At 36.9% G+C, this 24540-nt stretch overlaps 2 protein-coding genes across 2 annotated transcripts in view; one reads left to right on the plus strand and one right to left on the minus strand.

Moving 5' to 3' along the window:
- The window catches only part of LOC106065951 (QRFP-like peptide receptor), a 77444-nt gene that overhangs the window by 16027 nt on the left and 36877 nt on the right, over nucleotides 1-24540 (minus strand). The window lies entirely within an intron of this gene.
- On the plus strand, nucleotides 22965-23984 carry LOC106072111 (growth hormone secretagogue receptor type 1-like). Its single transcript, XM_013232393.2, has one exon. It carries the CDS (start codon nucleotides 22965-22967, stop codon nucleotides 23982-23984), a length of 1020 nt encoding a protein of 339 aa, XP_013087847.2.

Consider the following 24540-nt stretch of genomic DNA (forward strand, 5'->3'; position numbering starts at 1 on the left):
AAGGCCTGGTAAAGTACACGAATCAATCTTATTTGTTTTGAAACAGATTGAGAACTGGTACCACCCACTACCCAACCCTTTAAAGGACCACACAGGTTGACCTAGATCGAAGCATCCGTTGTCATAGAGCTGATTCCCCCAGAATAAAAGAGGCTGGGGATTAAAACCAATAAAGGGGATGAAATCACAGTTGCCCTATTTATTTTGAGGGCCGGGTGTCTTCCACACACTATCCAGGCAAGCTAAGATATCCATTATCGTGGCAAGCTCAGTGTCATCTTTATACTGTCCAGGCCCAAACTCTTTGTCATCCACAATGCCAGGGCCGTACAGAGTATCATACATACAGGCCTTTAAAAACACAAAGTGACACCTAAAGACTATCCACTATCATACATACAGGCCTTTAAAAACACAAAGTGACACCTAAAGACTATCCACGTTGACACACAAGTAACATTGCAAGAAACAAGTAAATACTTTAAACATCTTATAGACAAATTATCAAGTTCAATAAAAACACAAACTCAAAATCGGCCCCCGAAGTGGTCCGCTCAGGCAGGTAAAAAGGCATTTCTGTATTTTCAGAAAAAATTCAGAAACTAGGAACTACAAACAATCAATAGGCAAAACCCTGCCTCAGTCGATTAAAAAAAAAAAATGTATTCAAAGTATTGCCGATACTGTTGTATTGTCAATTCTACCAACGACTTGATACCACAGAATACGGAGATTTATTAATTTTATTCAATTATATGTATACTAAATAAATAACAAGGAAAACAAGATTACAAACACAGTTTGTGTGAAAAGAAAAACTGCACCTTTAGTATAAAAGTGTTCCACCCAGGCAGGTAAAAAGGCAGGTTTCAATAGTTTTGAAAGAATATCAGAATGACATTTTATCAAAGGCAAATGACAAGAATGGGGACAGAAGGTTTACAGATCTTGTGTGGTGCCCCAACGGTCCAGCAGACCAAGAGATGAGTGAAAGTGAACTAATGTCACATAATGATTATCTAATTGATTTAATTGATCTGTAAAGGGTCAATGTCTTATTCAAAGCTTCAAGAAAAAAAAAATTTCGGTAAAAAAAAAAAAAAAAAAAAAAAAAAAAAAAAAATTCTCCTCTTCCTTTAGACCAGTTTTTACCAATGTGCATGCTGCTATTAAGTTCACGTGATAGTGAGGTTAGGCCAATTATTAATAGTTGTTTTAAATTATATTCCACTTATATGCATACTAAATGTTTTTCAGTTAGAATGACATAACTTACTTAACTTAGCAATACAATTGTAAAAAAAAAATGACAAAAATTCTAAAACCGTTTGCATAAATGCGTTAAAAACATTCTAAATAGTCTTCTCCCTTACCAAATAGCCTCCTGTATTTGTTACTATTATTAGTGAATAATTGTAAAAATAGTGTATTTATATGAAAAATACTGCTTTCATAGTCTATTTTAAAAATACATTTTTCGCTTTCAGAAAACAAAAAAGTAGCCGTTGCATCAGAACTCTAAAATATCATGATGTCGGATTTTCAATATCTTTTCTAGTTTACGAGATCTAAACGGAACGGACGGATGGACGGACAGACAGACCACACAAAAGTAATAGCGTCTTTTCCCCTTTCGGGGGCCGCTAAAAATCAAAGGTTCTACTTCACTGATATTTCACTTTAATTATACACGATATTATTAAATTAGGTGAGGTGCCGAGACATATCGCTATAGAAGGCCTGAAGGTATGTGCGACGTGGCAACGAGCTATTGGTCTCCACTGGCCACAGGTTGCGACGTTTCAGGTCAGAGTTCAGGCCCCAGTATAACGATTAGTTTGGGCGGTGGCCGAGTTACCAAGGATTCTATTTCCCTGAGGCCGCAACGGGGCGCCAGGTGGAGACGTCTATTAGTGGAAGTACATAGGTAAAGGGCAGGTAGTGAACCTTGCCCCCTTCAGGTTACATAGGTGGAGTTCCGAGGATGGCCTCAAAGGTCCTCCACGCGTTTCCCGTGAGGCCCTCAGTGTCCTGTAGGTGGACTGGCGGTTCTTTCAGTGTTTGTGGCGGTTAAAAAAATAGGAATGTGCAGGGGCGTAGCTGGGAATTCTCAATCATTTGGGGGGGGGGGAGGTGCGGGGGGCTGGACCTCTTTGGGAGCCCCTGCGTTTTGCTACGCCACTGGGAATGAGATGAAATTCCCAGTAGTTTCCCTTGCCGCTTATTACGGGTGCAAGACAGGAGGCCGCCCCTGCTACGCACGACTAATGGCAATGTCTTCGATTCCGAAGATTAAGAATGTCTGCAGTAATTCAACATGACTATGCAGACTCAGTTTCCACCTACTGTGATGTTGCTTGTTCAGGCTGTCTTGAGGTCAACTATGGATGACTGTTGAATTTCAACCAATTACTCTGCAAGCGTTTGGGTATTATTGTTCGGGTGTATTCCGTGTAGTTGATCAACAATCCAGACAAAACAATAAACATCTATTTAACAAGTAAAGAGATGTAGTCAACGCTGAAGAACAATGTAACATGTATTTATTCTAAGAAAAGGCCACAGTAAACGTCTCTGTCACTAAACACGTCGTTACCCTGGAGGATTATATCGCTAACTGATTTTCCGGTCTCAAACCCAACATATCCCAAACGTCACTAGTCCCGTTCAATATGCGTCTTCTATGGTGCGTCGCTAAATAACTAAACTATAAATAAGGTGTCTAACACTACATATTTCCCCCGCATCTCTTGCAAACAAAGCCGTTGTCCGCTAGCGGTTTATTTAGATGTTTCTTTCTGTCTTCTACGCCTGTCTTCATTAATGGCTCTCCCTTGTGTCTCAAATCTTTGTCCCACAGCCTTTGTGTATGTATGGTACAACCAAATTGTAGTAATATTAGGTTCATACCACTTAGCAAGAGATAACCCACAGTATTTAATCATAACATTCAGGTAAGTTTATTACATATCAACATCCTATCTTCCTCGCTTATAACAAAAACAAATTGTGTCATAGAAAACAAAGCGTGTGTTATATATATGTATATATTTATAGCTTGTATATAGCGCTACTTTCATGCTTTTGGTCCAATCGTATTTGTGGACCAGTTGGGGGGGGGGGGAGGGTATCTAGGAGTTAGTTTTCCGCGATGCCTTTAGGCGCTCAGTAAACACTACTCTGCCCGAGTCGGGTGTCGAACCACGAGCCCGCTTCATAGGTAGCCAAGCCAAGTTCAAGCGCACTTAGCCTCTCGACCACGCTTCCCACTGTTAACCGAGGAGGAGGAAGTGATTGACAGAAAGAAAAACACTCAGACGTACAATTTTTTGAGAGGAGATGAGGAATCCTCCAGGAAAACTACGTCTAGACAGTACTAAATAATAGGGCATTAGGACCACTTACAGGCCAAGCATCTTGGTTTAAAAGAAGAAAAAAGGCAGCCGCTGCGTCTGACGTGTGTCGACAACATAAGAAGAATAAATCAGGTTGCAAATTATTCGGTTTTCTGTTTTGGGAATGAAAGATATAATCTTTCTTAACGTCATGGGCACAACTAAACCAAAGGACACGTGATCAAAATAACTCAATCTCTGTCGTCTGCAGGATTTCTTTACAATATTAACTCCCTTGAATATAATCAACAGAGTCTTTACAAATAAAAAACAACTACAGACAAACATATGTACGTATGTATGTTCGTATGTTTAAATATTGGTAAAATGTTTGAAAAGTTTCGGATGTTCCTTCAGAGTTGAAGATAGTTTACTTCCTAGTCCAACCTCCCGCAGGACGACGGAGGATGGGAGTGGGCAGGGTTTGAACCCGAGACGATCGATAAATCCGAACGACAGTCCAGCGCGCAAACCGCACGACCAGGTAGCCATCCTGTATATGTATATATATATATGTATGCATGTATGTTTGTATGTATGTAGGTTTGTATGTATGTATGTATGTATGTATGTATGTATGTATGTATGTATGTATGTATGTATGTATGTATGTATGTATATATGTATGTTTGTATGTATGTTTGTATGTATGTGTGGTTTATGTATGTATGTAAAAGTCTTCTGAGAAAGCAAACAGATTTGACAATAATTATGACTTTCCAGATGACATCTCAGAACAACCAGAACCACTAGATCTAGAGAGTCCAAGATTACAAACTACACTAGATGTAGATCCGCCACTACACACTGCTTCTTCTAACACCTCTAGACCACATGAACAGTACGTAACACGCTCAGGCAGAACAGTTAACAAACCCAAGAGACTTGATTTGTGATGAACTGATTTGACTTTTTAGTTGACTAGTTTGTTTAAAAGAATAGACGTAACAAAAGCTTCTGGACCAGACAAAATTAGTGGCAAGCTGATCAAGCTATGTGCGGAGCAAATTTCTTCTATCTTCTGTCACATCTTTAACCATTCATTGCAAACGTGCGTAATTCCAAACATCTGGAAAACTTCAGAAATCATACCTCTGCCTAAGAAACCAAAAATAGATTGCTTAAATGATTTCCGCTCAGTAGTACTAACACCTATTGTTATGAAATGTTTTGAAAAATATATGCTTAAACAACTTGTAGCAAAAGTCAATAACAGCCTAGACCCTCATCAATTTGCATACAAAGCAGCTAGAGGAACTGAGGATGCCATTCTATTGCTTTTGGACCATCTTTATAAGCATCTCGATATACCCAAAACCTACGCACGAGTCCTCTTCGTAGATTTCTCCTCGGCTTTCAATACCATACAGCCACATCTAATGATAAACAAACTGAGTAACTTAAATGTAAGCTCTTACTTACAAGCATGGGTTCTAAACTTTTTAACCCAACGGCCCCAGTATGTTAAAGTCAACAACACCAAATCGTCAACTCGAGTACTATGTACGGGTGCTCCACAAGGTTGTGTACTTTCTCCTGTGCTATACACTCTTTACACTAATGACATAAGAAGCATCTATGACTCAGTTAAACTCATTAAATTCGCTGATGATACTGCCATAGTCGGTCTTATTTCAGGAGACGAAACTCAGTATCGAAGCTCGATAGAAGAGTTTACAAACTGGTGCACCGACAACTTTCTAGAACTGAATGTAACAAAAACTAAAGAACTTATAATAGATTTTAGAAAGAAAAAACAAACTATACGTGAACTGCAAATAAACACTACATCTATAGAACAAGTAAAGGCATATAAATATCTAGGCGTTATCATCAACAACAAGCTTTCATGGGAAGACCACCTTGGAACTCTGACAAAGAAAACAGCCCAGCGACTCTTTTTTCTATACAAACTCAACAGTTTTAAATTAAACAAGAAGATCCTTGAGACATTTTACGGCGCAACTGTACAAAATCTGCTAACATACGGAATAGGTTGTTGGCAAGGCAACGCCTCATCTAAACTGTTGCAACGTCTAGAAAACATCATTAAAAAAGCATCAAAAATTACACTCACAACATTACCACATTTAAAGGAACTTTTTGAACAAACGTGCCTAAGAAAAATCGAAAAAATCTTGGAAGACAACGGCCACCCGCTCCATCAGAACTACGCCAGGTCGTCGCGAAGTGGGCGACTGCTGTCAATCAAAACAAGAACGGAGCGGTACAAAAACTCGTTCGTACCTCACTCGGTCAGACTCTATCACCGCCACTCATTGATCAGGGAACATGAAATGCACCAAGATACCTGTGTGTAGTCGCTGAATGAACTCTTCATGTTGTCTGTTGTATTTATGTGTATGTTTCTGTTGTGTTGTCTTTATATGAGAAACGAGTCCTTGTAATCACAACAAATTTCCGTAAGGATCAATAAAGCAGTCTTAGTCTTAGTCTTAGTTAGTTATTCTGATAAATAGATTTTCTGAATTAAAGAAGAGAGATGTAACATATTGGTATTATATGTACATTTGCACACTAGCGCGTCAGTGCAACACAGCTTGTGTTTACGTAATAAATGGAGTTCCTAATATGTCTTCCCTCTTAAACACTAGTTTGTTATTTGTGTAATACAAATATTCTACAGAGCCTGTGAGAGAGAAAATGTGTATGTGTTGAAGAATGAAAAAGTATGCATGTGTGTGAGAAAGAGAGGAACAGTGTGTACATGCTGAGCGTTAAATTCAATAAGTTGATGAAAAAAAACAAGGTTATAAAGACAGTTTGTGTCGAAAGACAAATTCAAAATGGGCCCCCGAAGTGGTCCACCCAGGCAGGTAAAAAGGAAGGTTTCAATATTTACAGAAAGAACATAAGAATGAAATTCTATCACAGACAAATGACAGAGAAGAATGGAGAAAGAAGGTTGACAGAACTTGTGTGGTGCCCCAGCGGTCCAGCTGACCAAAGGATAGGTGAAAGTGAATGTTACGTTTGATGTGAACCTGACCTAACTGATGTTTTATAATGGATATCTAATTGATCTAATTGTTTTGTATAGGATCAATCTCTTATTCAAATCCTCAAGAAAAAAAAACATTTCCTTAAAAAAAAAAAAAAAAAAAAAAAAAAAAATTCACTTACTTTTAGTTATGTGTATCTTTTCTAGTTTACGAGATCTAAACGGGACGGGCTGACAGACGGACGGACAGACAATCCACACAACTCGTGGAGAGATATGAGCTATATGTGTGCAAGATAGTGAAGAAACTAAAGACGGTGTCTTTGGGAGGGGGATATCTTTTGTCAGAAACTAAAGCGATTAATTTGAATGAAGTCTATAGGTCTATTCTGATGTGCTACAGGTGAAACTGTCGGGATCGTCAAGTCGTCAAGGGGACTTTATTCATGAGTGAATTTTCAGCAGCTCAGCTGCGGCTTGTTTGCGTCTTCGGTTATGAAACAAAAACAGAATCCTCTAGAGATGTCTGTGTGTGCGTGATCGTGTGGTTGTGTATGTGTGAGCGTGTGAGTTGTTTTCAAACGACATTTTTTATGACGTTGATTATACTGTTTCTAATCCTTTGTATCTGCTTAGCTTTAAATAAGAATGCCATATGAAATATAAATAAGCGTTTAATCTCGTATCTAGCATATACATCTCTCTTGAAACTTTTTAAAGAATTATTTGATGCATATTTAATTAGGCACTTTAATCGAGTCTTCCGTATGGTCAGACAGATGGTCGACGTAGCAGGTGCCCCATCGAAAACGCTTTAAAGCTAAGGCGCCAACTTGCTTTAAATGACATAGAAAATAGCACTTGGTGGCATGCGGCTTTAGAACAAGACTGCTGGAGGTCATTTCCAACCCAGTCCAAAAAGTCCGCCACGCCGTTCCACGCGGGGGCCGTCATCAGCTAGCAGTTAAGCTGGAGTGGCGGTCCCTTCACGGAATAGTGGCGGTTACAGAATTGGAATATGAGGTCAACTCCCCATGGTTAGCGCTGCACTGGGCCACTTAAAGCGAGTGGGGTCCAGGCAAGGGGACGGTGCGCCGTGTACGTGACACGGTCGCCCAGGGGTTTATAGCCGTCAATGCTGGGAGCCCCTCAGACAGGACAGGTGTGAAGAGCACCACGTCCTGGCCTGTTGGTTGGATAAAAGCCTTTCCAATGATAAATGGGATAATGGCGCTTTTGGCGCCGATTCCCTACTGGACTTTTTTGAAGGTGAAGGTTCTTCATCAGGCACTTTATTTCATCAGGCACTTTATTTCATCAGGCACTTTATTTCATCAGGCACTTTATTTCATCAGGCACTTTATTTCATCAGGCACTTTATTTCATCAGGCACTGTATTTCACCAGGCACCTAACCTCAAATGGCACTGTACATCATCAAGCAATGTACTGAAACTAGTTTTTTGCTTCATCAGGCACTGTACTCCATCAGGCACGGAACTTCATCAGGTGCCTTTCTTTATTAGGTACTGTAGATCCTCAGGCACGGAACTTCATCAGGTGCCTTTCTTTATTAGGTAAAGTAGATCCTCAGGCATTGAACTTCATCAGCCACTGTAGATCATCGGGCATCGAGCCTCATCAGGCACATCGTTTGGTACTGTTAGTCTGGCATTGTTTATTTAACATTGTGTTTGGTCTGGCATTGTTTTTAATTTCCGGTTGTTCAATAAAAAAAACAAAAACTTGAAAGGCACAAAAACTTGTATTGAAACACGATTAGATATGTTTTTTTTTTTTTTACAAAGCTTATAACAACTCAATCTCTCTGCTTGTCTGTCAGTCTGTCTGTAAAAAAAAAATCATTTTATGAGTTAATCAATCAAATCAAAGTGAGTGCTAATTGTTTTTTTTTATTAAAAAGTAAAATTCCACTTTCAGACCTTGCAATTTATAGGACAGATTTTTGTAAAGGTCATCTATTTCTGTGGCCCACGGTTAACAAATGGAACAGGATTAAACTTTATGCATTAACACGAGAAAGTCTTTCTCTTCACAAAATAACCTGACTTTCACAGCTATTCTACTGTTAATGTCGCTGGTTGTTAACAGTAACGCGAGTCAATAATAATAAATTTTCGCTTCTATATAGCGCTACTTTCATGCTTATAGCATGCTCAGAGCGCTTTGGTCCAATCTCATTTGTGGACCAGTGGTGGGGACGGGGTATCTAGGAGTTGCTTCCGTGCTGCCTTCAGGCGCTCAGTAAACACAACTCTGCCCGAGTCGGGTTTCGTACCTCGAGACCCCTTCATAGGTAGCCAAGCCAAGCCAAGCCAAGTTCAAGCGCACTTAGCCACGCTTCCCACTTATAAGTTCAAGTACTTGGTATGTTAGAAAATAACTAGATGGCGATGTATCAAACCGAAACAAACAGACTCAAATAAAACTGCTTAGTTAAAAATATGAACTTATTATTTTAAATTAAAGACAAAGTCCAACGTCGATAGACCTAAAAAAAACAACAACAATTTGTCCTAAGCAATACTGAAGTGAGTCTCTACCTTTATTCTATCCCTAGGCTATATCCGTTCTTGTTTTTTCTAATGTGCCGCTACTTTGCTAAATGAGATTCTCAATTAGTTCCAACTTCTACGCGTCCATATAAAGAGTCACTAAACTATACAGATTTCTATTTCAAGGTAGACTTGAATGAAATAATAAAAAAAAAAAAAGCTTATTATAAAGGAGAAGAACTCCGGCCTAAAAACGATATCTGTCTATAATTTACAAGTTATTTCCCTCATTCCATATTTAAAAAAAAAAATAATTAGCAATAATTAATGTATGATTAGTTTACTTTGTTTCCAAGAAAGAAAATAATGAATTGTCTAATCGGTAATTTTTTTTTAAATTGACTAATTTCTTGCTTATTTCAATGAATAATTGTGCGAAGTTTCAGATCGATCCAGATAGATACAGTGAGTTGATATAAGCATTGAAATGATGGCTTCTTGTTGAACGACTTAAAACTATATTTTAATTCACTTAAAAAAATTCCTCTTTTCTTATTTTAAACACATATAATTGGTTTTATTTTTCGTCCCCGACTCTAACTTTAATTTCAATTATCTTTCATCATTCTACCACATGCGTCTATCCCATCCTTGTCAATTTCTTCCTTATGATTACATCAGAAACTAATTAGCCAATAAGAACACGCAGACGCACTCCATAACAACCAGACTGAAAAATGTTTAACCATCGCTGGTCTTGATGGTGCTGGATCACGCCATCTGCCCCCACACTCCTATGACACTAGCTACGGCTGATTACTTCAAATAATATGGTCAGGAACAACGAATGTAGTCTTTGAGCCTTCTGGATGATTACTGTAGATTTTGTAGAGGTGGAAGAGAAACCTATAAATAGCAATAATTTTTGGATGTATCCGGTGAACAAATATAAAAGAAGTCTTTATGAAGTATGTTTTTAACAAGTTAGACCTTCAAATCATGTTCAGATCATGTTCAGATCATGTGCTCGTTTTGTCATTACAGTTTTGTTGTTATTAAGCTCTTCTGTTCGTGACGTTTATTTATTCTGGTAATCAATATGTTCAATTTACCGTCTTTGACAATTGTTTTACTTAAAAGTGAAAATCTCCAGTAAAAGAAGAGGTTACCTCAGTGGTGGCCTACTTATGGCGCATGCGCCAAGGGTGGCACATTTAGCGATTATAAGTGGCGCACTACACCCCTGAGTTTATTAAAAAAAATATATATATATAAAAATACTTTTAAAAAAGGCTTATATGAAGTGTAGTTGTATCAATTAGTATGGATAAGATGCAACTCTTGTTCACTACGTTGCCTCACTGCATATTAATAAATCTGTGCAAGTTTAAATGTTGTTACTAATTGTTTTTGTTTAGCTTTCGGCTTTCTGAATACCTTATCACTTATTTGCACCAGTTATGTTGAAAACAAAATAAAGCCAAATCGCATTAAAGTTAGTTTACTTGCCTGCATAAGAATTTGTTTATTATTTAAAACTGCGAACAGTATTTGTACTTTGTAGTATATTCAAATATAATCAATTAAAATGATAAATGCTAATTAAGAAATGTCCCTAGAGTAAACAAATATTTATCTGTTTGTGTGTAAAATCCCTTACTCTAGAACTGCTACATGCTATCATAAATGTTTATGGCTTTGATACAAAAGATTTTACAGCGTATATAAAATCAAACAAATGGGTCCAAAGTATAATATTTCAAAGGTATAAAAGGGATTACAAGTATGTGTGGCTCATTTGCATTAGAAGTAAAAAAAATGGCGTAGGAAACAAAAGATTGGCCACATCTGGGTTAGCTAAACACTTCTCTGATTTTATTCAATGCTATTAAAAAATTACACAATAACTCGCTTATCTCCCCTTCCTCAATTATTAATTGTCCGAACCAATGCTGACTACAATTTACGAAAGTTAGAGCACAAAGTATTGAAACTGTCTGATATGTTGACAGGAACTATTGTCGTCACAAAAGTACTTTCTAAATAAGTCGCTTCCACTACAAGACCTACAGATCACGTGAAAGAAAGTGCTGTAAGTATACTGAGAATGTAATCTCCCTTTTTTTTTTGTTAAACCTTGTTTTTAAGTGAGAGAGAGAGAGAGAGAGAGAGAGAGACTAGAATGGAAATCTGGGGGTGGCACCGCTGTTTTGATGGCTTGTTTACTTGCTTGACGTTTGTCTTCGGTTCCGAGGATTGAGAAAGGTGATTTAACATTGATTGAGACATGTTCAATCCAGAGGCAGCGGTCTGACGCTCTGTTGATTTTTTTTTATCCTGCCATAGTAGAAAAAAAAAAGTTTAGTTCTAAATTCAGACCTTGCGATCTATAGGGAAGATGATGTTTCTGTTTTCTGTTGGCCACGGTTAACGAGAGTGCCAACGACCAGGACAACAGCTAACCATCTTTATTTTTCCCCAACTACTGTCAGGTACCCATTAAGGCTGGACAGACTCAGGGCGCCTATCCGCTTATCTTGCATCATTCACACTGCATAGCCACTTACCACTCGCGAACTTCTTACAGTCACAACAGAAACACACACACACTCCTTAGCACTATGCCTCACTATGGTCCTGACATTGGCTTTCACTATGATCGTAGTATTAGCTTTCACTATAGTTCTTACATTAGCTTTCAATATGGCCTAATATTAGCTTTCAATATTGTCTAACATTCGCTTTCAATATGGCCTAACATTAGCTTTCAATATGGTCTACCATTAGCTTTTAATATGGCCTAATATTAGCTTACAATATTGTCTTACATTAGCTCTTAATATTGTCTAACATTAGCTTTAAGTATGGTTCTGATATTGTCTTAACTCTTAGTATTGATTTAGCTGAGATCCTAGCATTGACTCTTTGATAGACATAACCAGTGGCGTCAACAATGTCCTAAAATATTGGATGTACAGAGACCCTAACCAAGGCTTGAACAATGGCCCTAGGGCGATGTAAATTTTTTAATAGAGCTGGCACAAGACAACTCATTAAGAGAAATTTGAAATATAAAACAATATTTTTAAAAAATTTATCTGAAAATTACAGGGTTTACCTCACTTTCTGCAGTATAAAACAAAATTATTTAATTAGTGCTAAATACTAAACTACTTGTTAATTTTTGGATTGATTCCTGTATTGTTAACGGCTATTAATAATTGTTCGAAATTTCAACTTGATCCCACAATGGAAAGTAGGAGAAGAAACGTGTCAAAACGTAACAAGGGGACTAAATCCATATATATATATATCCACATCTCTCATTGAGTAACATTCATTCCCCTTATTTCAAAATCAGACAAAATGATCAATCACAAAGAATGTATCAGCTAATTGATTTTTTTAAAAAATAATTGTACAAAGTTTTAATTTGATCCGAGAATGGGAAATGGGATTTAAAAAAAAACAACATGTTCAAATGTTTAACCAGACAGACAGACAGACAGAGTGAGTTGATATAATCTTTGTAAGAAAAACGATCTTATTACGAGAAGAGATGAAACATTCTTTCTAATCGTGTTCTTTGATATTTTTTTACAAATACTTTTTTCTTTAGCTATTAAGTTCTTTTTTTTTTCTAAAACTAATTAAATGATAACTAGAAGGCGGGAAAAAGCGGTCAATATGCGCTGAAAAAAAAATTTCAATTTGACTCTGTCACATCACACCCGTCTGACACGCTTTAATACAAGTGAACTCTAAAACATTAACCCGAAGGGAAGCAACTCTGGACGAAGATTGTTGACTTTTTTGATTTAACCTAATTAGGTAACGAATAAGCTACACACTATTTGTATCTTAAACTTTCTTTCGTAACGGCTTATTAAAGTTTGTTTTATTGTAGAAATATAACGTATGACCTAATTTATCAAGCTAGCATCGAGCAGAAGATATTGGTCTGTGTTTTAAGCTCTTTCATAAAGGTTCTTATAGACAAGAACCACAACTGGGTTAAATAGACTGAGCTTCATATATATCAATGACTCATTCCATAGACCTGGTGCTATGATATTGAAATGATGTACTTTGGTCAATTTTAGCGTTAGCTTATTCTAAAAGTCGGGCGTTAGCTTATTCTAAAAGTCGGAGAACCAGACATGATCTGTCGACCGTCTTTCTCAATTCTTATCTTCTTTTGCCTTTAATAGAATCTCAATGTCAGGCCCGTATATTCTTTGATATTGTCTTCCCATCACTTTCTCTGTCTGCCTGTCTTTTTTACCTGGTACTGTTCCCTGTAGGAATATTTTTGCGAGTTCTAAGGATCTTGTGAAATGGTCATAAAGCTTTGATTTCAGTTTTTGTTTTACAGTGGTCAGAAGGTCAATCTGCCCTTATAGTTCTGTTTCGAATCCCCTCGTTTGTGATGCGGTCTTTACTAAACTGCACTACTCTAAAGGGATTTTTTTTTAAAGTTCCAGATAAGGAAAGAAGCGCCAAAGACCTATCTCTAGGTTGTTTGTGAAGATCACCTGGTCATTACACAGAGTGCTTATCCGAATATATATTTAGTATATATATATTTTATATATATATATATTATATGGTAAAGACTTTGAAATGTAATTTCTGCAAACTTAATAGATACATTGTACGGCACTCCCGCATTAATCATAATTTTATCTTTGAGTTTCATTTGAAACTTAAACACCTCATAATAGGTTGATTTTATTTGCATATTTATTTTTTATTTATTACATTTGGTTGTGCTACTTCATTGTATTAGGATAAAAAAAACATGAACAGGAATGAGTTAAAATAACTTTAAACAACACAGATTAGATGTTATAGTGTGTGTGTGTGTGTGTGTGTGCGTTTCTATGGTGACGGTGGGAAGAGGTTAGCGATTGGTTTTGAATGATGCAACATAGGTGGCGTTGTAATCACTTGGTCTTAGTTAGGGGAAACTACCCTAGAACGTAAGACTGAAAGACTGTGTTATTGTAGTGAGTTAGATTTTGTTAAAGAATATTATTACTAAAGTCTAAGACTAAGACTGCTTTATTGATCCATATGGAAATTTGTTGTGATTACAAGGACAATTTACACATATAAAGACAACACAATAGAAACATACACATAAATAGAACAGACGCAATATGAAGAGTTCATTCAGCGACTACACACAGGCATCTTGGTCCTTTTCATGTTTCCTGATCAACGAGTGGCGTTGATATAGTCTGACCGAGTGAGGTACAAACGAGTTTTTGTACCGCTCTGTTCTTGTCTTGATTGACAGAAGTCGCCCACCTAGCGAAGACTTGACGTAGTTCTGATGGAGCGGGTGGCTGTTGTCAACTACATTTATTTCATTTAATTATAAGTTCATTTTGCTTATATTAGGGTTACTGAGTTTTTTCACAAAAAAAAGTTATTCAAGTTATTTGAAGTTTTAATAGTTTAAATATAAATCGTCTACCAGCATTTTGATGCTACAAGTCAACGACCGCTACCAACAGTCATAGATCATAATTTAAAAATAAAACATAAAAAAATACCTTTAAAAAACTTATACTAAGCCTTGTTGTATCAATTAGTTTGGATCAGTCATGTAATTAAATTTGTTATAGATCTGGACTAAGAAACAATAAATCTGTGTGATTACAAATCCAATTTCTAAATACGCTATGATCCTTTCACTTGTCAGGAGCAGTTGACAATTAGAGGGAAAAGAGAAGAAAGGGATATATGGGTGATAGCTTTTTAAATGCATTTTTTTTTTTAAAGTTTAACGAACTGAATTTTAGCTCGACGACTTGTAACCACTTTGCTTAGGAAATGCTTGTGAAAATAGAAGTTTTTATAGTTATTTATTGTTAGTTTCAAACTTTACTGTCTACAATTTATAAAGAGGACTGATTAGGCTTATACCACATTGTCAGTCAAGTACAATTACTTTTTGTTAAAGTATTTTTATGTTGTTTTTTTTGTTTGTATCTATTTGGTTTTTCTATACTTTTATTCAGTAATATTTACGATTGTTATATTTTATTATTTAGATGGTTGAAGAGTTGACTTCCCAAATATATTTCTCTTTTATGTTTCAATATTGAAATGTTATTGATATTACTACTTTTGGTTAGAGTGCTTTAATTTAACTTCATGTCTGAAAATAAAATATTTGTTCACTACTTTACCCTTTCAAAAAAAAAGTATTATTAGCTTATTGTCAAAACTGGTTGTGATTCTAGATCTAGAAAATTGACCAAAAAAATAAAATTAGACGATTTGTTATACAAAATATTAAGTATAAGATTAATACGTCTTAATCCATATCTATTGCGAAGCGTTAGGAGATGGAAACGCGAAGGGATAGAACTAAGACTAAGACTAAGACTAAGACTAAGACTAAGACTAAAACTAAGACTAAGACTAAGACTAAAACTAAGACTAAAACTAAGACTAAAACTAAGACTAAGACTAAAACTAAGACTAAGACTAAAACTAAGACTAAGACTAAGACTGCTTTATTGATCCTTATGGAAATTTGTTGTGATCATAAGGGACCTGATACCTCACAGTGCATCCACCATGACAGTAAATCTATCCTTATCTTATCTTATATAATACAGACGTTACTTCAAAAAAGAAGATGATTACGTCCTACGCGTCATGCATTTAATCATGCATAGTCTTACCTGAAGTATCTTGAACTGTTGTGGCATACGTAGTAAACTTTTTTACCCCATATCCCACATATTCAAAAGATCCTGAAAGTCTTTTACACAATCACAATGGCTGCCTGGTCGTGCGGTTTGCGCGCTGGACTGTCGTTCAGATTTATCGATGGTCCCGGGTTCAAACCCTGCCTGCTCCCATCCCCCGTCTTCCGGCGGGTGGTTTGGACTAGGAAGTAATTATCTTCAACTCTGAAGGAACATCCGAAACATGTAAAACATTTTACAAAAACAAAATCAAATTTTATCCCCACAATTATAAGATAATTTAGTTATTTGCTTGTCCAACAATATTTGAGTAGGTGTAGTTTTTTTTTTTTTTTTTTGTTGGTTTTTTTTTTTTGGCAATAACCTTAAGTTAAAAAAATATATTTATTAAAAAGAAATATTTCTAGACACAAACAAAAAAAGCCAATGCTGAGTAAAATAATTAAAGATTGTTTAGTTCAATCCACTTTTTGTGAATTTTATTAAAACGGAAGCCTCACATTAAAAAAACCTATAACATTTTATACTTTTTTTTTTAATATTTCCTTAACCTATTTGGTTCTATACAGGACTTTTTACAGATGAAATCTCTGGAGACTTATTAAAATGTTGTGACTTCTAATTGGATCAGCAAAACAAAGTTCAAAGTCCTCTCTGGCATAGACAAACTGAAATAATTGTACCAAATTAGTGTTCTTACATGGTAATTGAAAAAGAGGAGAGAGGAAACTAGAGATGGGACGAGGAGGGAAAATAGATAGAGAGAGAGATAAAGATGTAAAGGACAGAGAGGCAGAAAGAAAAGAGAAATCTAGAAAAAAGATGATAAGACACACACACAGACGTACACACACACACACAAACATGGGAGATGGAGAAAGAAAGAAAAAAAAAGCAAGTAGAAGAAATCGACAGAAAAAGAAAGAGAGAGAGAGAGACAGAGACAGAGAGACAGAGAGAGAGACAGAGAGAGAGAGAGACAGAGAGAGAGAGAGAGAGAGAGAGAGAGACAGAGAGAGACAGAGAGAGAGACAGAGACAGAGAGAGAGGGAGACAAAGAGAGACAGAGAGAGAGAGACAGAGAGATAGACAGAGAGAGACAGGGAGAGACAGAGGGACAGAGAGAGAGACAGAGACAGAGAGAGAGACAGAGAGAGAGACAGAGAGAGAGACAGAGAGAGAGACAGAGAGAGACAGAAGGACAGAGAGAGAGACAGAGAGAGAGAGAGAGACAGAGAGAGAGACAGAGAGAGACAGAGAGAGAGACAGAGACAGAGAGAGGGAGACAAAGAGAGAGAGACAGAGAGAGAGACAGAGAGATAGACAGAGAGAGACAGGGAGAGACAGAGGGACAGAGAGAGAGACAGAGAGAGACAGAGAGAGAGACAGAGAGAGACAGAAAGAGAGGTAGAGACAGAGAGAGAGAGACAGAGAGACAGAGAGAGATAAACAAAGAGAGAGAGAGAGAGAAAGGATGGAAAAAAGTCTTCAGACTTACATAAAAAATATAGAGATAAAGTTGTAGTAAGAGTTTGAGAATAAAAAAAAACAAGAAAAATAATAAAAAGAAGAGAAAAGAGAGAGAATACAGAAAGAAAAAGAGAGAGAGAGAGAGAAAGGAGAGAGAGAATACAGAAAGAAAGAGAGAGAGAGAGAGAGAAAGTAGAGAGAGAATACAGAAAGAAAGAGAGAGAGAGAGAGAGAGAAAGTAGAGAGAGAATACAGAAAGAAAGAGAGAGAGAGAGAGAAAGTAGAGAATACAGAAAGAAAGAGAGAGAGAGAGAAAGTAGAGAGAGAATACAGAAAGAGGAGAAAGAGAGAGCTTAAGAAGACAATTAGTAAGAACGTCTGAAAGAAGTCTGTTAAGTTCTTCTACATTTGGTTTGGTAACATCACACTATCAATTCTTATTGATATTATTTATTACACAGACGGGTAGATATACGATGTGAAATGCAACATTTCTCTTGCAATCACTAGAGAGAACTTTAAAACTTTCTTTGGAGGTTGGTTTCTGAGTGGACATCTAGCATTACGCCTAATGCAAAACAAAAACTGGATAGGTAATTATTTACATTGCGTATTTTTGCGCCACGAATTCATATTATTAAGGACACAACTTTCTGTAGGGAAATATTGTAACACTGGGAATTTTATTGGAAGCGTTCATTTGGAAGATGTTTCAAGGCCAGAACATCTAGTGATGCAATGTCTCTATTCTCTCCCTTTCTCTCTCTCTCTCTCTCTCTCTCTCTCTGTCTCTCCCTTTCTCTTTCTCACTCTCTCTCTCTGACTCTCCGTTTTCCTCCACTTCGTTTCTCGCTCTCTCTCTCTCTCTCTCTGACTCTCTATCCCCCCTCTCTCTCTATCTCATTCTCCGTTTTCCTCCACTTCATTTCTCTCTCTCTCTCTGACTCTCTCTCTGACTCTCTATACCCTCTCTCTCTCTCCGATTTCCTCCATTTCGTTTCTGTCTCTCTCTTTCTCTGACTTTCTATCCCCCCTCTCTCTCTCTCTCTGACTCTTTCTCAGATTTTCTATCCCCTCTCTCTCTCTCTCTCTTTCTCTTTGTCTCTCTCTCTGACTCTTTCTCTGATTTTCTATCTCCTCTCTCTCTCTCTCTCTCTTTCTATCTCTCTCTGACTCTCTCTGACTTTATATCCCCTCTCTCTCTCTCTCTCTCCGTTTCCCTCCACTTCGTATCTCTCTCTTTCTCTCTCAACCCCTCTCATACACTCTCCTCTCTTGTCTCTTACCTCTTCCTTCCTCTTTATAATTTACTGCCTCATTTCTTAGTGTTTCTCTATCACTATATCTCTGTCTCTCTTTTTCTCTCTCTATTAAACTCATTCGCTCTCTCTCTCTCTCTCATTCTCTCTCTATCATACTCTCTCTTTCTCAAGTTTTTCATTTTAGTTCTACTCTTCTTGTGTCTGTCCAATTTCCAGTACAATTCTTACCCCAGGTCTATCTCCCCCCCCCCCAATCCACTCAAATTATTCATTGCCCTCCTCTACCCTTACACACCCCAGTACACTGCACCCAATCAGGTCATTATGAATGCCCCCTGGCCAGCCAGTGTTGTCTCAGGAGTTAATAAGATTCAGGCTTGTCCAGTTCAGCTTAAAATTAGCCTCCAGGACTTGACCCCGACCCATCTCCGACTTAATCCATCACGTTGCTCACTTACTTCTTAAAAGAGTATATGTAAAAATATATATATATCATAGTTTGCATAAAAAAAAAAATTCGTTAAAACACAAATTGCATCTGAAACTGAATCTCACTTCAAGTTTAGATGTACAAACATTTTGAGTCTTTTTTTTTTCTTTTCATCCAAACACAAACACGTTTCTTGTTGCTTTATTTTTTTAAAATCAGGTTTGTTTCATGTATTGCAGATCTCATTTGATGTTATGGACTTTAATTATACTTGTATATACTTTAATATATTAGCGTGTTGAATAGGAAAGGCAGGGAGCATTTTCTAAAGGCTGTAGCCTATTCGGACAAGCCAAGCCATTGGACTCGAGACAAAAATACACTTCCTTAACAAAATCGTCATCCCAATAGCGATATGCATGTGAGACGTGGAAGTCATCTGCCAAAATTGAGAAAAGACTAAATGTGGCTTAACAAAAATGGCTGAGACGGATTTTAGGAGTCAGTCATAGAGATCGGGTCTCAAACAAGGAAATCCTATGCCGAACTGGGAGTCGACCACTTAGTGAGGTTGTGACAGATCGTCGCATGAGGTTTGCGGGACATGTTCACTCGACAAAATGAACTACGCATACCAAGAGTTTCGATGACATGGAGGCCAATACGATGAAAGCGCAAACAGGGACGTCGCCGTATAAATTTGCGCCAAACTTTCATGGAGGATCTCAGAACAGTGGACACCAGGTGAGAAGAGGCTTCAGACATTGCCTGGTGAAGACTGGGATTTTAATTTCGGGATTATTGATCACCTTTGACCCAGACATTAGTTTGGGAAAGTAAAGCCGGCTGGTCGTAGTGCTGGCCACATGACACCCTCGTTAACAGTGGGCCACAGAAACAGATGACCTTTACATTATCTGCATTACAGATCGCAAGGTCTGAAAGGGAACTTTACTTTTTTTGTTAATAATAGCCGAAAGCCACGACTAATTGAAAGCTGCTATCCCATTGTGAACAATCAAACATATTATAACTGTATAATTTTTTGTTTTGAAAATGTAGCGAAATAAAATAATATATATTACTGCGATATTACTGTATTCTTACATGTGTTAATATTCTTTCTAAACGTTATAAAGGCTTTCATTTAAATTTCTGATTGTATCTGATTGAACGATTAATAAATAATACATATGTTTCTCCCTTCTTATTGTCCTGAGATATTAATTGGAACACACATTGTTATATATTTTAATTATGGAGCCAACATTCTCTTAAGTCATGAACAATGAGGTAAAGATACAAATTTATTGCAGTTTTAAGACGGGTGACAATGTGCAAGAATGAGATGTAAACTGTTCAAGAAAGCCAAAAAGAAATGAAATGAAAAGACTCAATCGAAAGACTCAATCGAAAGATATTAAACGGGTTCGATGCATATCCAGTTTTACCTAAACAATATCAACCACTCTAGTTCAATTCAATGCTATGAATTATCGAGGGACTTTGCTTATAAATGAAATTAACATCGTCCCACATCAAATTCTATTCATTATATGTGTTACATGTATATTTAGCTATGTTTAGCAACCTTTAGTTATGTTTCGAGTAATTTAACTATGTTAAGCATCGTTTTGTCATGCTTAGGTAGTTAACTCATAGACACGTAGATTGAACTATGGTTAAACTTAAATTGGTTTTAACATGTTTCGGGTGTTTCCTTAAAAATTCAAGATTGCTACTTCATAGCTCTAACATGTGATGGAAAGGTTCGGACCTGAGACCATCGAGACGGCAGTCCAGAGCGCATACAGAAACAGCTCGATAATGAAGAACCCATACTTGAATTACAAAACCAAATATATCTGAATATGGTGTTCACACTAAAAGCTTATTTGTTCATTCGATGAGCTGTATATTTTAAGAACAGGTTTTGAAGAAGCGGACGCTTGGCTTCTAATCTCGGTGAAGACTGAGACTTTAAATATTTTTTTTTAGTTCGGGATATTAGTAGGGGAAAAGTCAAGCGGTTGGATTTGTGCTGGCCACATGACACCCTAGTTAACCGTGAGCCATAGAAACATGACCATAACATCTACCGCCCTGTAGATCGCAAGTTCTGAAACAGGCGCCTTGCGTTCCTTGACCACAAAAATTTGCTAGGAGAGGAAACAAAATGTGTTGACGATAAAACTAACCTTGAACCTGAAATAAAAAGTTATAAAAATGAAAGGGTTTTTTTTAAAGAGATTTTTTTTATCAAATCAAGTAGGTCAAGGAGGCCATATTGAAGGATCTCTTACGCCAACTAAATAATATAACAATATTACGAACCAAAGCAAAAGAGCTCCGACATTTCTGCCGTGCTACAAAGTACTCTAAATGTATATTTAATTAAATACATCGCGTATCAGTTCTGCCGTATTCTGAACACCGGATGCATCAAACAGTATTGGTATTTAAGAAATGGCCTGCTTGCATGAAAATGTCCAACATTCAACTTTTCTTTTCACCAAAGCGCATTAAGAGCAATATGATGATCCATGAATCAAAAATTAGAGGACAGAAGTTTGGTACATAAGATTCCCGGTAACTTCCACTAAGTTTGACTCCATGTAGTTTTGACTCCATCTAAATTTTGACTTCCGGTAAATTGGACTCACGTTAGGTTTCGGACATCCACTAAAAGGACTAAGACTCCCCCGAAATAGGACTCCCGCTAAGTTTCGCAAAGTTGCCCCCCCCCCCCCCGTAAAGGTTTGGACTCCCGCTAACTATGAGCTACCTCTAAGATTTGGACGCCATTAAGTTTTGGACTCCGGATAAATTGGACTCCTGATACGTTGTCTTTTTGACTTTGGTGTTCGTTTTTTTTTAACTGATAAATGCTAATGTCCAATTCACATCCGTGACCAAGATTGCCCTTTAACTTTCGCACCCATATATATATATAGTTTTCGCCCTGAATCATCGATTAACAATTATCATATCCCGTAAGATCTATATGTAGTACGTTACTGATAACACTACACCTGCAACTTTTATAAATTATTGTGTAAAGTCTTCTCGGCAGTAAAAATTACAAGCGTGTCACACACACACACACACACCCACCACCCCACCTCCCCTTTACACACAAACATATGTCATTTTCCTGGCAATTAAAACTCTGGTTGTAAAAGGCGTATCCTCTAATTGGCCTGCAAAAAAATATAGGAGTCACCACTGCTCGTTACAAAATTTTGTCGTGTCTCATTTTTTTGAGATTCAAAGTTGGCAATCATAGAACTTCAACTAAACGCTCCAGTAGTTAGAGAAAATGAAAGGACAACTCTATCTGACTGTACCGGCTGTAATAGCTCAAGAATAAGATAATTGGCTTATTATTTTAGAACATTTCTAGACACTATTATCTAATAAGGCGGCAGGGACCATTTTGTAAAGTTAAATCTATTTGGTGGGTTTATTACTTAGTAGAAATTGTGGTTTGTCTCGTATTTTAAAAGGCTCTAATTATTACTAGACAAGTAACACTAAAAATTTTGGCTATACATGCATCTAGTTACAGAGAATTGTTATTGAATTTATGCACCAAAGCGTAAACTAAAATTGAATTACTTCACAATTTTGTAAATTCAAACGTAGATTCCGTTTGTAATATTGAATCCTGTCGCTGCAATATTTCATACAAATTTTAACTCTTTCTTTTCCGAACTGACGATACCATCGTTGATTTGACCCGATTAAATTACGTTCATCTTTGGTTTTATAAACAATAATTTGTGTTATATAAAAAGAACATGCATCATCTCCTATAATTCTGTACCAAAAGTCACGTTTTCTGATTACATACAAAAATGTTATTGAAGTTTAATCATAACAGGGTAGAATGTAAAGATGTGAAAAAATGAACAATGCAGTCAGAATGTGGAAAAATAATAAAGGAGATAAAAGAGTGAACAAATAAATAGTGACTCTTTAAGAACATGTGGATTGCTTCAAACTGTAGGAAGTGTAGAACCTTGGCATTGCGATTCATCCGCATTTTAATTGTCTTTATACAGATATGATTTCTGCCATGTCAAATAATATCCTACTGCATTGCTATTTTTAGAAGCAATGTAATTTCTTTATGGTATGATATAGATCTTAAAGTTAAAAATAGACTCACTGAAATATGAATTTTTGATTTTCGACTCAAAATGACTCAAGAGAATTTAAATGCAAGTTTAATTTTAAAACAAATTGACCTCTTTGATCCTCTGATGGTAGACTGGGTCATCGTAACATTAAATTTAATCTCTGGAGAAGTTATTGGCCTTGTTGGGATCATAGCCAACGCCGTTACGATTGTGGTCTTCTGCAAACTAGGATTTTATGACAGTGTGGACGTGACCTTGACCGCCCTGGCCATCAGCGACATCGGGTCCTTGGTCTCGCTCCAGTTTTACAATATTATGACCAATCCGTGGATATCGTCTGTCCAGCTTCCTTTTGAAGCGTCAGAGGTAGTTGTCCTGATGTCCATGTATCCCCACGTCTATTTTATCAGGGTCAGTGGCCTCATCACAGCTTTCGCCGCCCTTGAAAGGTGCGTCTGCGTGGTCCTGCCTCTGAAGGTGAAAACCATTTTCAGCTGTAAAAGATCAATTCTTATTATTTTGATTATATTCTTGATATCAATTTCGAACGTGGTGGCGCCTTACTACTTTTTCTACTTTGACTGGATTTTCTCCCCGGAAAGAAATTCGACTATTCTAAGGATGAATCTACGAGAAAATTGGCATTCAGGAATCGGCCTTTCCTTCATGATTAACGATGTATTCATCCAATATTCGACATTTGCTGTTCTGATAACTTGCACTGTTATTACTAGTGTCAACCTTAACAAAAACGCCGCCTGGAAAAAGTCGATTTCCAAGGGTGACCGCCAAAATGTCGAAACCAAAATTTCTCCCAAGGAAGTGAAAGTGGCCAGGATGCTGTCCCTTGTCTCAGTGACCTTTGTCGTCTGTCTCCTGCCCCTGTCTGCAACCATAACAGCTGTAGGTGTGGTCAAAGACATGACAGTAGGTGGACCTTACTTTCAAGTAGCCAGGATATGTAACAGCGTTTCATTCTTGACTGAGACGGTGTCATCCAGTATGAATGGTTTCATTTACTACAAAATGAGTTCCAAGTACAGAAAAACTTGTAAAATGTTATTTGTTAGGGGCTCATAAAAACCTACAGTTCTAAGGGACGCCATTTTCATACGGCTCTAACTAAGATTACAATATCTTTATTTATATACGAAGTCATTTTAGCTTAAAATCTAAATCTCTTTATGATACTATTTTTAAAGACACAGAGATATTAATATTTGAATTGCTGTGATAGATTTACGTTAACATATTAGATGATAAATCCATAAGTAGGAAATTTGTTGTTGTTGTTTTCGGAGTACATAATAATTGACAAGCGAAGTATTTTAATAAAACGTATAATAATGTATGACCATTTTTTTCTAGCACTTAATAGAATTTAATTTCTAATCTGTTTCGCTTGCAGCACAAAGAAATCGGTCATCGTTTAGCTGCCAGCAGTCAACTTGAAATACGGCGTCCTTGACTTTGTTTATATTATCTATTTATTTAAAAATCTTTCAAGAAATTCCTCATTTTCTAATCATACTTTTTTTTTCTTTAGGTTTCATTATATCGCCATCACATTTCTTCGTATCGATTCCTCGCCTTTTTCTGGCGTACGGAGTTTTATTGCTCTAGGAACGGTAACTTA

The sequence above is a fragment of the Biomphalaria glabrata genome, chromosome 18 (assembly GCF_947242115.1).
Source record: "Biomphalaria glabrata chromosome 18, xgBioGlab47.1, whole genome shotgun sequence".
Lineage (NCBI taxonomy): Eukaryota > Metazoa > Mollusca > Gastropoda > Planorbidae > Biomphalaria > Biomphalaria glabrata.

Excerpts from the sequence above, each read along its gene's own strand:
- LOC106072111 (XM_013232393.2), top strand. The coding sequence starts at position 22,965 with ATGACTCAAGAGAATTTAAATGCAAGTTTAATTTTAAAACAAATTGAC.